The sequence below is a fragment of the Hydra vulgaris genome, chromosome 07, assembly GCF_038396675.1.
Source record: "Hydra vulgaris chromosome 07, alternate assembly HydraT2T_AEP".
Taxonomy (NCBI): Eukaryota; Metazoa; Cnidaria; class Hydrozoa; order Anthoathecata; family Hydridae; genus Hydra; species Hydra vulgaris.
Genome location: NC_088926.1, coordinates 13,220,337 through 13,236,244, shown reverse-complemented (window position 1 = coordinate 13,236,244; position 15,908 = coordinate 13,220,337). Strand labels below are relative to the sequence as shown.

At 26.9% G+C, this 15,908-nt stretch overlaps 1 protein-coding gene across 1 annotated transcript in view; it reads left to right on the top strand.

The window, feature by feature from the left end:
* Positions 1 to 7,943: 7,943 nt before the first annotated feature.
* The window catches only part of LOC100207014 (centrosomal protein of 78 kDa), a 45,556-nt gene continuing 37,591 nt past the window's right edge, over positions 7,944 to 15,908 (top strand). The window contains exons 1-2 of the mRNA XM_065801107.1: positions 7,944 to 8,166; positions 8,254 to 8,373. Coding sequence (XP_065657179.1) covers positions 8,151 to 8,166; positions 8,254 to 8,373 — 136 coding nt within the window. The 5' untranslated portion in view covers positions 7,944 to 8,150. The remainder of the gene's footprint in view (positions 8,167 to 8,253; positions 8,374 to 15,908) is intronic.

Genomic DNA, 15,908 nt, shown 5'->3' with positions numbered 1-15,908 from the left:
ACTTGCAATTTTACATACGTTTAATTTTTTTTTCGATTATTTTCAGTTAATAAAATTGTAATTAGTTATATTGAAATTAAAAAAGTACTGCATGTGGTGTTAATTGAAAATTAGGTTTAGCAAGTGGTGTTACTTGCAAAATAGGTATGTGCGTGGCAGTGGTTTAAAGAGGTCAGTTATGGTTTAAAGAGGTCAGAGATCGGAATTTGAATTTGGTCGAATACGACAAAAACAAAGACGTCAGAACATTTTTTAATATTATGTTTCAAAATGAATTTATTCCAACTATAAATAAACTTATTTAAATAACAAAAAATAGTGCCACTTTAATTGATCAAATTACAAATAATAATTTCAAAAACATAAAATTTAAACTGGGATATTTATGGAAGACATATCTTACCACTTTCCAGTTTGTATAACAGCACAAAAATCGATAAAACAAACTATTAAAACAATAATCGTCTTTTTATGGCAATTGTAAAGCGTTCAAAAAAGTTTTACTATAGCAGCCAATTATTAAAATACAAAAATGACAAAAAGCTTGGAGCATAATGAAAGAGGTTATAGGTAGAAAAGATATAAATATTAGTTGTTTACCAAAAAAACTAATTATAAACAATGCAATATTTGGTAATTCGTGTAACCATAAATTTGTTAACAAAGGTTCAGATTTAGGGTGGAATGCAAGAAGCGAACTTGAATCAAGTTCGACTTGAACTTTACTTTGTGACCAATAGCGGCAGAGTATTTTTTGAGGGGAAAACCCATACTCTGTCACTATTGGTTACAATGTAAAGTTCAATTTGAACTTGACTCAAGTTCGCTTCTTGCATTCCACCCTTAGCATCAAAAATAAAAAGAAGTATAAATTATGATACAATGGACAATAATATGCTAACAGAAATAGAATTACTTGATCTCGTGTACTTACTTAAACCAAATAAAGGTAATGGAGCTGATGATATAAGAAGTAATGTAGTAATTAAATCAATACCTTATTAGAAAATTCCGCTTTTGCATTAATTTACGCTCTCTTTAGAACAAGAAATCTTTCCTGATAAACTTAAAGTTGCAAGGGTAATATCTATACTAAAATCAGGAGATGAGACTAGTGTATCCAATTACAATCTCAATAATATCATACCTTTCAAAATTATTAGAACAAATTATGTATGAAAGATTATATTCATTTTTAGATGCAAGCAATATTCTTTATAGTAAGTAATTTGGGTTTGAAAAGAGGTGCTCTTCTGATCAGGCTATTGTTCATGTTGTTCATGATATATTCAAATCATTTGATGAAAATAAATATACATTAGGTGAGTTTATTGATAATAAGTAAGCTTTTGACACTGTGGATCGTTAAATTTTATTAACAAAATTAGGAAACTATGGCATTAAACATTTAATATTGCATGAGGTGGATGGGGGTGTTTTATCCCCCGCCCCCCTAAGAAAGTGATTTTCAAGTTATAGTCGGATTTTTTACGAATTTAGTCGGCTAGTCGGGTTTTTCAACTCAGTCGAGTAAATTTAGTTTTGAGGACCTTTTTTAATTTTTTTCTTAATTTTTTTTAGAAGCCAGTCGGGTACTTTTTAAGGATCCCCCCCCTCCTCCCCCATTATTTTATTTCGCCTCTGTATGCACATAATGATATAAATATTCTGTTTGAGTCAGTAAACAAAGAGCTGGTAAATGTTACTGAATGGTTTAGTGCAAACAAATTATCTCTAATTGTAACTAAAACGAAAAATTCTTTTTTCCATCGTTTTCATGATCAAGATAAAATTCCTTTAAAACTTCAAAAACTTTGTATTGTCTATCAAAACATAAAAAGAAAAATCACATTAAAATTCTCGACGTACTTCTTGATGAAAATGTGACGTGAGAGATTACATACATTATCTTGAAAATAGAACCTCAAGAAACATTAGCCTACTCTGTAGAGCAAAGCCTTTTTTAAATCCAACTCAAAGCATTTATACTTCTCGTTTATTTATCGCCATCTTAATTAAGCAAACATTGCTTGGTGCAAATAAAAATAAAATACTAAAAACTAAAAATAAAAAACTATTTAACAAACAAATGCATGCAATCAGAATCATCTTCAAATCATTTCCAATGTAGCCCGTTTAACACATTCTCAAGCATTAATTGTTAATTCAAATATAATCAATGTCTACCAAATAAATATCTATCATCTACTTATATTTATGTTCAGAATTAATAAAAATATATCTCCTAAAATATTCTACCCGCTATTTAAAATAAATCAGAACATATATCTAACGAGATTCTCAAATAACAGTTACATTCAACCCAAAAGATATTTAGAAGTTTACAAACTCAATGTATATAATATATTATATTTTATGTTTCGTTATAAAAATGACCAACCATTATGTGTTTTTAAAGATCTTTTTACCCTAAAATCTATAATAAATATACCTTACAAAATAATAATGTATTAACTGAATCCTTTTGTTATGTTTTTGAAAACAAGCGTTCCGCAGAACAATTTGTAATCATAAGTGTTACAAAATATAAAGAGCAATTTCGATGTTTAGAAAAACAAATGCAAAGTTGTCATAAACCAAAGTTTTGTAAAGTTCTGAATAAGAGAACTGAGTTTTGGATGCAAATTTTAGTTTGGCGTATCTGTAATATGACCTCAATTTTGCATAAAAATCTGAAGACGTTAGAATAAAGATCAACCAAATTAGAAACCTTTTGTAGAATCATTTTCCGAAAGTTTAAAACTAGCCCAAAAAGAAAATATCTCAGCAAATCTCTTAGTAAAATTATTTCCACTTATTAAAATTTCTCTAAAGCCTATCAATAATTATTATATACTCCTTAATACTAAAAATATCATTAGCAGGTAATGTCACTTACGGTCATCCCAGTCGTTAAGAACTCTTTTTAAAGATAAGTTTGCTTTGTAACATTTTCTTAATCAATACGTGGCAAGATTAATTTTGGTTTGTTTTTAACTTCGTCAAAATTGTCTTTCATTTCGTCTAACATACTTTCTAACAATGAGAACATCAAAGTACAAGTTTTAAGATCAATTTGTTTTGACTAAAGAGCTATAGTTATATCATATCATATATCAAAAACTATTTAAAACATTGTTCTACAATAACAGTATCTTACTTGCAATATATGCAACTTTGTGCCTTGTTTCACTTTTTAAATAAGAACCTTTAGAAATCTTATTCAATACTGTCAAAGTTGCATTAAAAGAATTGATAACTGCTTTAGTGGCAATTGCACGAGCCTTTAACCCAACATGTATGTGATAATGATTTGAGTACTTTTTTGTTTTTTTTTGTTTTGTGTTAAGATATCTCAGCGATGTGTCGGTTTTAAAAATTATTTTTACAATAAATGTATAATAGAAGAAAAATAAACAGCAAATAAATATCATTGTACAGCATTTTTTTCCAACTAAATTTAAATAGTGCATCGAGGTATGGTCATTGAGATTTATAATTATCGCTTGCATCTTTCGGTATACAACGCACATATTTAGAGCATTGTTGTGAGATGACCTCAAAAATTTTTAAAAGTTAAGTGATAAGTCCCTAATTAAAATTTTAAAATTTGTTTTGCAATGGCTGCACCGACGTGACTTTTCATAAATAAAACTATTTTCATAAATAACACTAAATTATTATTAAAAATCAATCAATTAGTTTTCCGTCCATAGGCGAAATGTATCAAACAACTCACTTGGTCACTGTGAGCAATATTTAGAATTGAATCAACTGAAACATTAATTAGTGAGCGAATCTTTTATTTAATGTGAGATTGCACTTTTTCTCCCTTTTATCATTTAACTCCCCGCATATTGTTTTTGATAAGATGGATTTCCTTTATTTTTATCCGCATATGCTGCATTATGATTTTTCAAAAATGGGTTAAAGCTGAGCAATAAGTTTTTGCAAACCCAAATTATTCGCATTATCAGAAACACTAAATTATTCGTTTGTTCCGCAAAGAGCTAAACCTCGGTCCGATAACGTTATAATGACTGATATAAATGTTTCAACACTTTTTCCCAGTAATTTTGCTCCGTCTGGAATTAAAGTTGCAGGTTATTACACAACAGAGCTTTGTTTTCTCTGAATCTATGTCAAAATGCATTCTATGTAAAGAGATTTTTATGTTGATGTAATTAAAAAAAAAATCTTTCAATCATTAAATCCATTGTTTATTTGTATGATATTTCTTTAGAAACAAAACGTTTACAAGAAAAACAGTACACGCACCAGTTATTGGGGAATATATGAGCCATTCACGCAAAATTGCCATTTGCTTTCTTCATATAAAATCTGAACAATACTGTGTCCGTGATTCTGTATTATAAAATCTAAAACACTAAAACGTCAACTTTATTCAAAGTACGCCATTTTCTAAGATCAATTTGACTCAAGAGTAGATTTATTTCCGCTAGTCCAATTAATTATGCGTTGCACAAGATCATTAGAACAGCTGTCTGAGGGTTTGATTCATTTTAATGAGCATAAAATCGCTGCTGTCAAAATGATAAATTTTGTCTATTTGTGGTTGCACTTGAAAAATTACAAATACTGCTATAAACATGCATTTCAATATGTTTAGAGTTTTTGATAAACATAAACTAAGTAAAATAAATTGTTAAGAATAAATTTTTTACAATTTCATTACAGACATTTTCGATTTGCTCACTGGATGATAGAGATGGGGGTATAAACCGTTTGAAAAATGAATTTAATTTTGGAAGTTTAACTAGATAAGAAACATAATTTTTTTTTCTCCGCTAGATTTAATATTAAAATAACAACTTTGAAATTTACATTGCTTTTTAAAAACATTCAGAAGTTTCTATAGACGAGAGCACAAATAGTTTTAAAATATTTTTATTTTACGTCTTATTTTTACGCTTGATTATTAAAATTATTTTTTTATTTAAGAATTTTTAAATACAATAAATAGTATAATAATAAGAAAATATAAATGTTTAAATCGCATTATTTACATTATTGATTAATTCATTACAAATCATAATAATTAAATATTGTCTAAAGTAAAAAATACGATTTTAAAATTTGGAAACATCTCATTTTTGGGAGTCCCTAATTATCAGGACCCCAGGCTATGGCCAAATCTGGCCTATTGGATAATGCAGCACTGTTTATATATTGTTATACTGTGAAAAACTACTGTTAAACTGAAAAAAAAAGTCAAAAGATTTCTAGGTTATCATATAACAATTTTTATTTTCCCAGTGTGATTTAAGTAAATTAATCTTAATCAATGTACAACATTTATTCACTTCATTTAGCATTATAAGCTACATAACATAATTAAATGTTGCATAATGGATATTTCTAACTTACCGTGGGGTAAACTTAAAATAATTACATTCAAAGGTTGTAAGAAGTCTTTACTCACGGTCATCACGGGCATACGCTGGGAAGCAATGTCGATATAAAGACCATTTCGACAGAAATTTTTTATTTATTTGGAATATAGATAAAATCACGTTGAAGTTATTTAAAATATGAAAGTTGTGCTAGGTCAGAAGTCAGAAGGTATGTTGTAATTACTATTTAATTGCAAAAAACTTCCTGAGTTATTTTAATTGGTTGGTTTTAAAATAGTGCATGACTATTTTAGTTTCCGCGCGTATAGTTTTAAAACATAACGCCCACACAGATCCTTTTGTGATTTGCTACGTTCTCCGTTTGGCACTCCATTTAAACATTTCTTATCATTGATATTTATGACAAGCGACGTCGAATTTCATTAGAATCTTTACAAAAAATTTTTCTGCATCTACCCATCATTAAATCTACTAGTGCAGAAGACACCATCTTAACTGAAAGATCTAAAATGGTGTTCAAGGTTGACTTGATAATCGATCGGCGCATGGGTAAGTTAGAAGAACTTTTTTTTTTTCTATGATCTCTCACTTTTCTTACCAAGTTTTCTGAGCTAGGTACTGACTCCGTTTCTGGGAGCGTAATCAAACTTATTAGCTTTATCCCAATGACATCAATTCGTTCCTTGGAAACAAATGTATCCATTTTAGAAGTTTCGTTCCAGCAAAAATTTTGCTCGGCAATTAAAAGAGCCAAATAAACGCTAAAGACCTGAATTAAATCATTCGTTCCATAAGCCTTGATTCTACCTTTTCAAACGTTGATATCGAACTGTAAGTGCTACTGCTACAAGCTGTTATTCGTTTTAGTATGTTGATTCATTTTAGTATGTTGAATGACCGCTGTCTTACAGCGGTCATTTAAGAGCAATCCGCGTTTAACAAATGGACAAAAAAGAATGACGGAGAGAAATCTTACAAAAAAAGCCACTGAGAGAGATAGTCTGTATGATTGTTTTGCTTAAACTAAATATTGTTGAAAATTTTTAAAACTAAACATTGTTAAATTGATTTTTTGTACTTTGCGATCGTGCCGGTGACATTCTAATTATTAAATCGAGTTAATGAAATAGGCAGTAATACAAGAAAAAAAAAAACAAAAAAAAACAGTTGTGGATTTTGTTATGTTTATTTACAGGTCTAGAGGCAATTGCCGAATTAAAAATTTTCGGGATATGCGGTCATTTTAAACCAGGAAGACCTAAACTACCATAATGTCATAAAAAGCAACAAAAACAGGCTTTCGTGCAAAAAAATCTAAAGTTGCAGGGACTGTTGCTATATTTCTTCCCCCTCTGAAACCAGCACTGCTAGAAGCTAAATTTGTAGAAATCCCGGGAGCCAGCTGGCGCTTAAAATGGCTCTGTAAGAAGCTGTTAAACTTCGATCAGGCACTGAGTCTATACTGAACATCGCTGTCAGGAAAAGAAAAATATGGTTATGCTCAAAATGTTGCTATCAAATTGCTCAAAAAAAAAAAAAAAGCGTTTTTCAAAACTATTAACTATATCAAAAGAGTTTTTAAACGAGTTAGTTGGATTTATTTTTAATTTTATCAGATTAAATAAATAAAAACACGTCGGATAATTTTATAAAAATTCGGTTTGTTTTGGCGCCAAAGTTATAAACAAACATGGATGTGATTTGTTTTTATTAATGCATATAATAAATGAATAATTCATAAATATTGAAATATAAAAGACAAAAAGTATATATATATATATATATATATATATATATATATATATATATATACATATATATATATATATATATATATATATACATATATATATATATATATATATATATATATATATATATATATATATATATATATATATATATATATATATATATATATATATATATATATATATATATATATATATATATATATATATATATATATATATATATATATATATATATATATATATATATATATATATATATATATATATATATATATATATATATATATATATATATATATATTGGCTTAACCGAGGGAAATGGAAAAAACGTTATGCCAACCACAAACAATCGTTTAAACACAAAAAATATTCAAAAGACACTATGCTGTCAAAATATATTTGGGATTTAAAAAAAAAAAGAAAAATTTTAATTTACAATGGTCTATTCTAAAAATTTTTTTTGAGATTTAGTAACTCTTACTGATGATCCAGCAATGGTGAAACTTAAAGTAGAAGATAAAAGTTCGATAAGTGTTTTTTACTAATTTATTATTGCTCTGTTCTTTAAGAACATTGAGCACTCTATTTGTAAAATACACTAACAGAATTTACATATATATATATATATATATATATATATATATATATATATATATATATATATATATATATATATATATATATATATATATATATATATATACATATACATATTATATTATATATTACATATGACATATACATATAAAGTATAACTGCTGTTAAATAAAGGTTTGGCTTATGAAAACCTTTAAAATTTAATTCAATTATTATTTAATAAAGATATAATTCACTCCAAACAAAGCCGAAACTAAGCACTATTAAAAAAAAATCTTGTTAAATAGTGATATACATCATTAGAAGAACCAGCTCAAATATAACAACAGTATTCCATACAAATAAGAAATATTAAGTGGTAGTGAATAAAATCAGGACTAAGAAAAAGGCAGACACAATGATTACTTTGCAATAGATTGTATATATGGTTTCCTTGAGAGGTAAGTAATAAAATATTATTTGAGAAACAATAAAAAGTTGAGTGCTGGCATTCATCAATATTAACAGTATTTCATTATTATTAACAGTGGTTTTTTATGTGTTGAAATTCACTAATCACTGCAACTCCCAAACTATAACAGAAGAGAGATCACATTTAAGGTTGGCTGCCATTTCTAAACAATCAAAGAAACAAATAAAAGTTTCTGGTAATATTTTTAATAGATCAGCATTTGTTAGAAACTTATTTCAAAATTGACTTGATAAATTTTTTACTTCATTTATTATAAATAGTTTTAATTTAAAGGTAAATTTTTTTTTACAAATAAATATATATATATATATATATATATATATATATATATATATATATATATATATATATATATATATATATATATATATATATATATGCTCTATGTGAACATATGTGAACCTCATAATATGGTTTATGTGGTCATGCCGTTTAATGCGATATAGACTTAAATTACAAATGTGAAAAATTAGATATGGCTATTATATAAATCACATAGTATGGTCCATATAATTATGCCATTTTATGTGATATAATATTCTAGACAAAAAAGTTACATGTGGCTATAGTTTTATAAATGGAATATAAGTGTGAAATTCTAATCTAGTTTATGATCGATATATAATCTGATGATAAGTTTCTGCCTACATATAATGTGATTTGTTTCTGCAGAACACATAATGTGGTTAATATAATTATGTTACTTAATGTGGTTTAATATTTATTTAAGTACATGAAAAAACTAGATATTGCTATCATATGGATCAAACATAATAAAACACATGATCTTGCTGCATTTTAAATATTAGACATTTTAAATTATAAAACTATGATTTTATTGCAAAAGTCATGACATCATGTGGTTTACAACTTCATTAGTTTTTCGTAATTTTTGTTAGTCTGTTAGAGCAAATTTTATAACAAATATTTTTGAGAGTTCTTATCTAACATAAATTTTTGCTAAAATTTATAAGTTATTAAATTTTATTTAATCAAGAAAAAGAAAACAATATCTAAATACATTGTGTTTGCTGAAAGATAGCAACATAAGAAAGAGCACTTTCTTATGTTTCTGTCTTGCAGCAAACACAATGTTTTTAGATATTTTTTTTCTTGATTAAAAAAGATTTTAAAATGGCTGACAATGTAAGCAAGCTTTTAATGTTTTCAGTTTTTTTTGTTCTATCTTACATATGCTTGTATTTTATATGAAATTTTTTTAGCTACTGTTAAAAGGCGTTTTAAAAATGCTAGATAAAATGGTTAAAGAGGTCATCACTGTTTCAGAATGAATGCAAAAAAGTTTTACAAAATGTTTTTAATTATTTATGTATTTTTGAATAAAATATGAAGAAATGCTAAAAGTATATTTTGCTCTTTAAGTTTTTAAACTGAAATGTGATTTTGCATCGGTATTCATATTAAAATAAAGATATACTTGTTTGTATTCATATACAAACAAGTCATTAAGTTTGTTTATATATGTTTTTCCTACATTTAGTCCACATGAAACTTTCCTGTAAGAATATAGTGTGATAGTATATAAAATATAAATATTATATATAGATAGTATATATAATATTTTGTTCTGATTAAGTGTTATTTTAATGCTATAAGTATTATAGCCCCATATGGAGTGCACTGATGCTATCCCATAAAGGGGAGTGGTAGAAATATGGTAAATGTTCAACTGCCATATATGGCCCACATTGAAGTTTCTTGTTGGATATTTACTATGAATTCAAGGACATTCTCAAATTTGAAAAAAGAGTAATCTTAAAAGAAGTTAAATTATCAAACGGATAACTATAGTGGTAATAAATACATGAAAAATTTAAATATATTTAATTAAAGCAGCTTATTTATTATACAGAGTTTTCACTTGGCATGCAAACCATGCATAGCATATAATTGTATTTGAATTAAAAAAAAAAAAGTACATGTAATAAAAAATTCAAGAGTTGGTTAACAATATTTTCAAGCAATAATAGTTTTAAGTCATTAAAAGCATTTTAATGTCATTAAAAAACTATTAAAGATGGTAATTGACACTGCTAAAGTTGTCTTCAATAGTGTTTTTGTATAATGTATATTTACTTTTGTTTATTATTGGAAATAAGTTTTGTTGTCAGTTTTTCTATTTTTTGAAGTTATGTTGTTGCTTTTTTTAATTTCTGATACACTTTAAAAAAAGATTTTTGTCCATTATATTGTTTATTTTTATTCTTTCTGTTAATGATATTGTTGATATTAAAATTAATTTTATTACTACAAAATATCTGTAAATATGTAAACATCTCTGTAATAACTTTTTCAGAATATGTATGATTGATTGGTTGTTTGAATACAGCACTATTTCTGTAAATGTAAATAACTTCAAAGCATAAACAACATTGTCAAATTTCTTTTTGGCTGGACCTGCACTTTTGAAACTACGTGTTGATGTTGCACCTGGTGGAGATACAGTATATGTGTTGTCATTACAAGTTACGAATTTTACTTGCACTTTACAGTTCATAAAAATGGCTGCAGTAATAACTTAGTATGCCATCAAATTTTTTATCCATTTCTTAACAATTACTTAGTTCAGCAGTCTTAGCCTCATCTGATAAAAATTGCAATGGTGTGAGCTGCAATTATCACGGAATGTGTGCTTCATAATGCCTTATATTAAAACTTGTAAATCAAAGTTGACATTATTAAAAAAGTAAATATAAACAAAGTTTCTGAAACCCATAGGTAGTCTTGCAAACCTCTCAAACTCAGGAAAGCATTTGAAAGCAAATTTTGAAAAAAGTAAGCAAACTGACTTAGACACAATTAAAAACGTTTTTAAAAAAACAGACCCAACATGACCATCCTGAGCTCATTGAAAAGTTAAATGTTTATGCTGGCAGAGTTAAACGCTTTTTGTGCAGACAATTGATTCTTTAAGTAAGCAAATGAAGAAAAAAGTATTATACCACATTTAGAAATACCCTGCTCCATTCAGTATTCTAATCCATGAAATAACAAGTTCATTCTATAAAACTTGCTTGATTAATATACCTTAGTAATACATTTGATGATTTTTCAACTGCTGGAGTTATTATAGTTGAATGCAGCCAATGCTGCTAAAATCAGATTCTAAACTGTCTTAATTGGCATGGATTTTTAGATTCCTATTTATCCAACAATTTCCTTGGTTTTTGCAGTGCTGGTGCCTTTGTTATAACTGGATCAAAGACTGGCAGCTTCACGCAATTAAAGCAGAAGTTTTCTCCACTAGTAGGATGGCATTGTTTCAACATTGCCTTAAACTGGTTGCAATTAGATCATATGTTGTGGTGAATAATTTTAAGTGCTTTATGGATACTCAATATACTTTGTACAGCACTCAGTCATCAAAAAATGAGAGAGTTTTCTGCAGCAGCAGTTGAGGTTTGTCTTCTTAAGACTAGGCAAATTCTTAGTACATGGTGGGTTGCCTCATCATTTTGAACTGTAAAGACTATATTGTGCAACTTTGAAGCTTTACATTTGCATTTCATAAATGCATAAATTGATTAAACCCAAAACTGAAAGTTGAGAACCAAACTGAAAAAAAAAAAAGATTGGCACAGAAGTTTGTAAGCATGTCATTTCATAAAAGAGATAAGAAGATACATGAATTGCTTTTGCATGTGAGACATTTTTCAATTAGTTCTTCCCATGTTACATATAATAAAGCCCATCATTATCATTGGCTTTATTATATGTTACAATGGAAGAACTAATTGAAAAATGTCTCACATGCAAAAGCAATTCATGTTATTTCTTATCTCAATAGTTTCTGAGGTCAAACTGGCTATTGAAAATGATATTTTCCAAGATGCGTACATATTAGAAGGCAAGCCACATTTTATCAGAAGCCAGTAAGAAGTTTCAAGTCACGCATAGAATCGCCAGTTAAAATGTCTGTGTTCTTCATCAATGATCGTACCTGTAAGTATAGATTATTACAGATGTAGTTAGCATATTATCAATAAAACATTTTTATCATTGATATTCATCAGCATTGAAGGAATTCCAGCCAAAGGAGCATGTAAAAGAATGGGTGAATGTAGTTTGACAAACAGCAGATTGTGAGAAAGGACAATGAAGAAAGGAAAGTAAATTAACTGAAACAAAGTCATACTGGAAATTAGCTATAGTGTTTCAAAATACTTTTCTTTTATATTTAAAATAAAATTCTTTGATAATATTTACTCTTGTACTCAATACCTATATAAATATTGAGCATAATCTTGCTTATGTTGTTATGTTTCCATTTGTACACCAGAAACTCATTTCAAAATTTATTTCTTAATATAAGTATTCAATTTAAGCATTTGATATAAGCAAATCAATGTGGACATTGTGATTTTAGTCATCTATGGCGACTTTAAAATACAGCATTAATGTGCCTATTACAGCAAATATTTGTTTGCTGATAGAGATTTGCCTCAGACATAATTAGGAAGGCGGAAAGGTTACTTTGCGTCCCTTTTAACCCAGCCTTTAAACTTTTTTTTAAAGAGATTTATCTGCTTTCCTTTTCTACTATTACCCCTATTTATTATTTATGAAAATAAGAAAAATAAAAAAATAAAAAACAGTTCAATGCATCAGTCATGCTTTGTTGATCTTATCTGGTTGTATATATACCATAAATATATTTATTTTAATGTATGCAACACAGGTACAAGAACTTAATTTTCTATAATTGTGTCTGGATCCTCTTTAAGACATAAAACTCTTAGATTAATTACATTTTTATAATCAGGTATCTTTGATAGATGACCAGATCTCATGCTGAAAATTTTACAAATAGTAAGTTGCAGTTGCAGTTTTAAGGCAAAAGAATATGACACTTCAGGATTTAGCTCTAATTTCCAGAATTTGTTGTGGAAAAGTGTTATAGGCAAGGCAAATCAAAAATTAAATATCATATACAGTTTATCATTTTTCTTTATGTTAAAAGTATTTTAAAATGTGATATTAAAAAAACACCCTTTACTTTTAAGTTTTATGAAACAACAACTAAGCAAGTAAAAAAACAGTACAATTATATCTCCAATATTGGTCAGACAAAAATGGAGAAATTGTTACATCATATTGTAGTTCCTTTTTTATTATAATCATAACCAACTAGTTCATAGCTATTTTAAATTTAAATCTATCTTTGAGTTGTATTTTTCATATCTTTTACATGTTGGGATAGATGGGCCAAATGTTAACAATGGTTTTATAATGAAAATATTATTGGATCTAAAGAAAAAGTCTGACATTAATTTTTGTTTGAGCTTAGTTCATAAAGTTCCAACTGATTTTAGAAAAGGCACTAAAAACTGTTCTTTGATTTAGATGAACTTTTTATTAATATTCACTTTTTTTTTAAAACTTAGGCAGTTTAATAAAATAAGACATAAAGATTATGCTAATTTATTATGATTATGAAGATTATGTCAATTTATATAACTAATTTGGTTGCTGAATTTGCCAAAAAGCATGCTGAAATTCATTAGTTTTTTATGAAATATTTTGTGGTTACAATTTTAGAACAATTGGTGAACCTTAAAGAGTGTTTTTTAACATCGCTTCTAAAATAAAATACTCTAACGGTTTGTTTAAAACAGATTGATACAAAAAATATACAATATATATGTATATTTTTTGTATACAATGTTCAGACTCAAAGATATATAGCTTTTTGTGGTTATCTTTTTGTTAACTTATCTAAAAGTCACTTGGCATTGTTGCCATCAAATCCAATATCATGGTAACCTCTGAAAAATATATAAGTTGAGTTTAACCGTTGTTCAAAACCTTGCCTTAGTTTTGATAATAGTTTTCCAAAAGTTGTAATTATTTTAATTAATGTATGCAACTCAGGTACTGGAACTTAATTTTCTATAATTGTGTCTGGATCCTCTTCAAGATATAAAACTCTTAGATTAATTAAATTTTTATAATAAGCCATCTTTGATTTTGATTTTCCAGCTTTTAAATATTTATTGTAATGATAATCAAGGGAACTAAGAGTTTGTTTTTTTCCACCATCCAAAAGACTCTCTCCTTCACACCACAAACAGATTATTTTTCAGCATGGGTTGTAATGCCAAAAATTGAGTTTGCACAATTTAAATCAAATGCAACAGAATACATTATATTAATTTCCTGAGAAATTAATATAATGTGTTTTCATTGTGTTCAAATATTCTACAATAGCAACAATAAAGCAACACTTAACTCCAGCATTATCAAGATCAGGTTGGTCGATAATTTTATCATGCAAATTAAAAACATCTTGACTCGTCTAACTACCATATAATTAGTCTTACTATCAATGAATCCTTTTTTACCAATTGTAGTATAAAAGTTTTTAATTCACTCCCTTTCTCTTGTTTTCTTGATTCATATAGTTTGTAATCTTTTAAGTCAACTGTTAGTTGTTATTTTGTTTTATAAACTTCATCTTTTCTCTTCCAGTAACTTCCAACTCTAACAGTGGTTGCTTGTAGCCTTGTTGGAAGTGAAGACATTAAAAAAAAATTAACCTTTAATTTATTTACTATATCAGCTTCAAAAAGTTCTTCTTTACATAAAAAATATTCATTCATTTCAGCTTTTAAAGCCTCTAATTTTTCAAATATGTTTCCTTCAACGCTACTTCAAAATTAAAGACTCTTTCTAAATATAGAACACATTTTTTTGGTTTTACACTGGGATAATTCTAAACATTTTATAAGCTCAATAATTGTTCCAAAAGACACTTGATTTAGACTTGCATGATCATCTTTTTTGTCCCAGCTACAACAGTCATTGTTTTCTTATGCAATGGTGAATTTTTAACCTCTAAAAATATTTGTATTTTGCATTTTTGTTTTTAAGATACTTAAAGCAACACAATCTGTACTTGCTGATCCAAATGTATATGCTGCATTAACTAAATTTTTTCAACTTGAACAAAGGTGTATAATGCCTGAATTAAAAATTCCACACCATTTTAAGCATTTTTATCTTGATTTAACTCAGAAGTAATTTTAATAATTTAAATAATTTTATTATCATTTGATATTTGTAAAACATCTAAAGTTCTTCTGATAACTTGACAATTTATCTAAAAAAACAAATATTTCTTAGTTCAGAACAATTTATTTTTTGAGGTTTAGAGCAAAACTGAATTTCAATGACCTTTAAATTCAGTTTTGCTCTATATTCAATTTATGTAAAACTATATAAAATATAAAAAATACAGCCTATTATTTAGAAAGCATTTTAATTGCTAAAATAAGCTGCCTAAATAATTTTTTTTTTCAAATTTATGAAGGTTCATTGAGACACAGTTCTTTCTTTTAATTGATAATCCTTTTTTTTAATTCATTTATTCAACCAAAAATTGAAAAATTACAAGCTTTTTATAATTTTACAAATTTAGGTTAGGTGTCACTCATAAAGTTAAAAACTAATCATTTGAGTGACACCTAAATAAAATAAACAAACAAAAAAATAATAATAAATAAAAGCATGTGTAAATTAAATTAATTTAAAAATAATAATAATAATGATAAAGCTATAATAAATTAAATAATAAGACAAAAATTATGAAAACACTTAATTAGTAACAACAGCAAACACAAATAAAAGCATTTAGCAAAACAGCACATATAAAAACAAACTTTACGCATATGAAAAGGCCAAATACAAAAA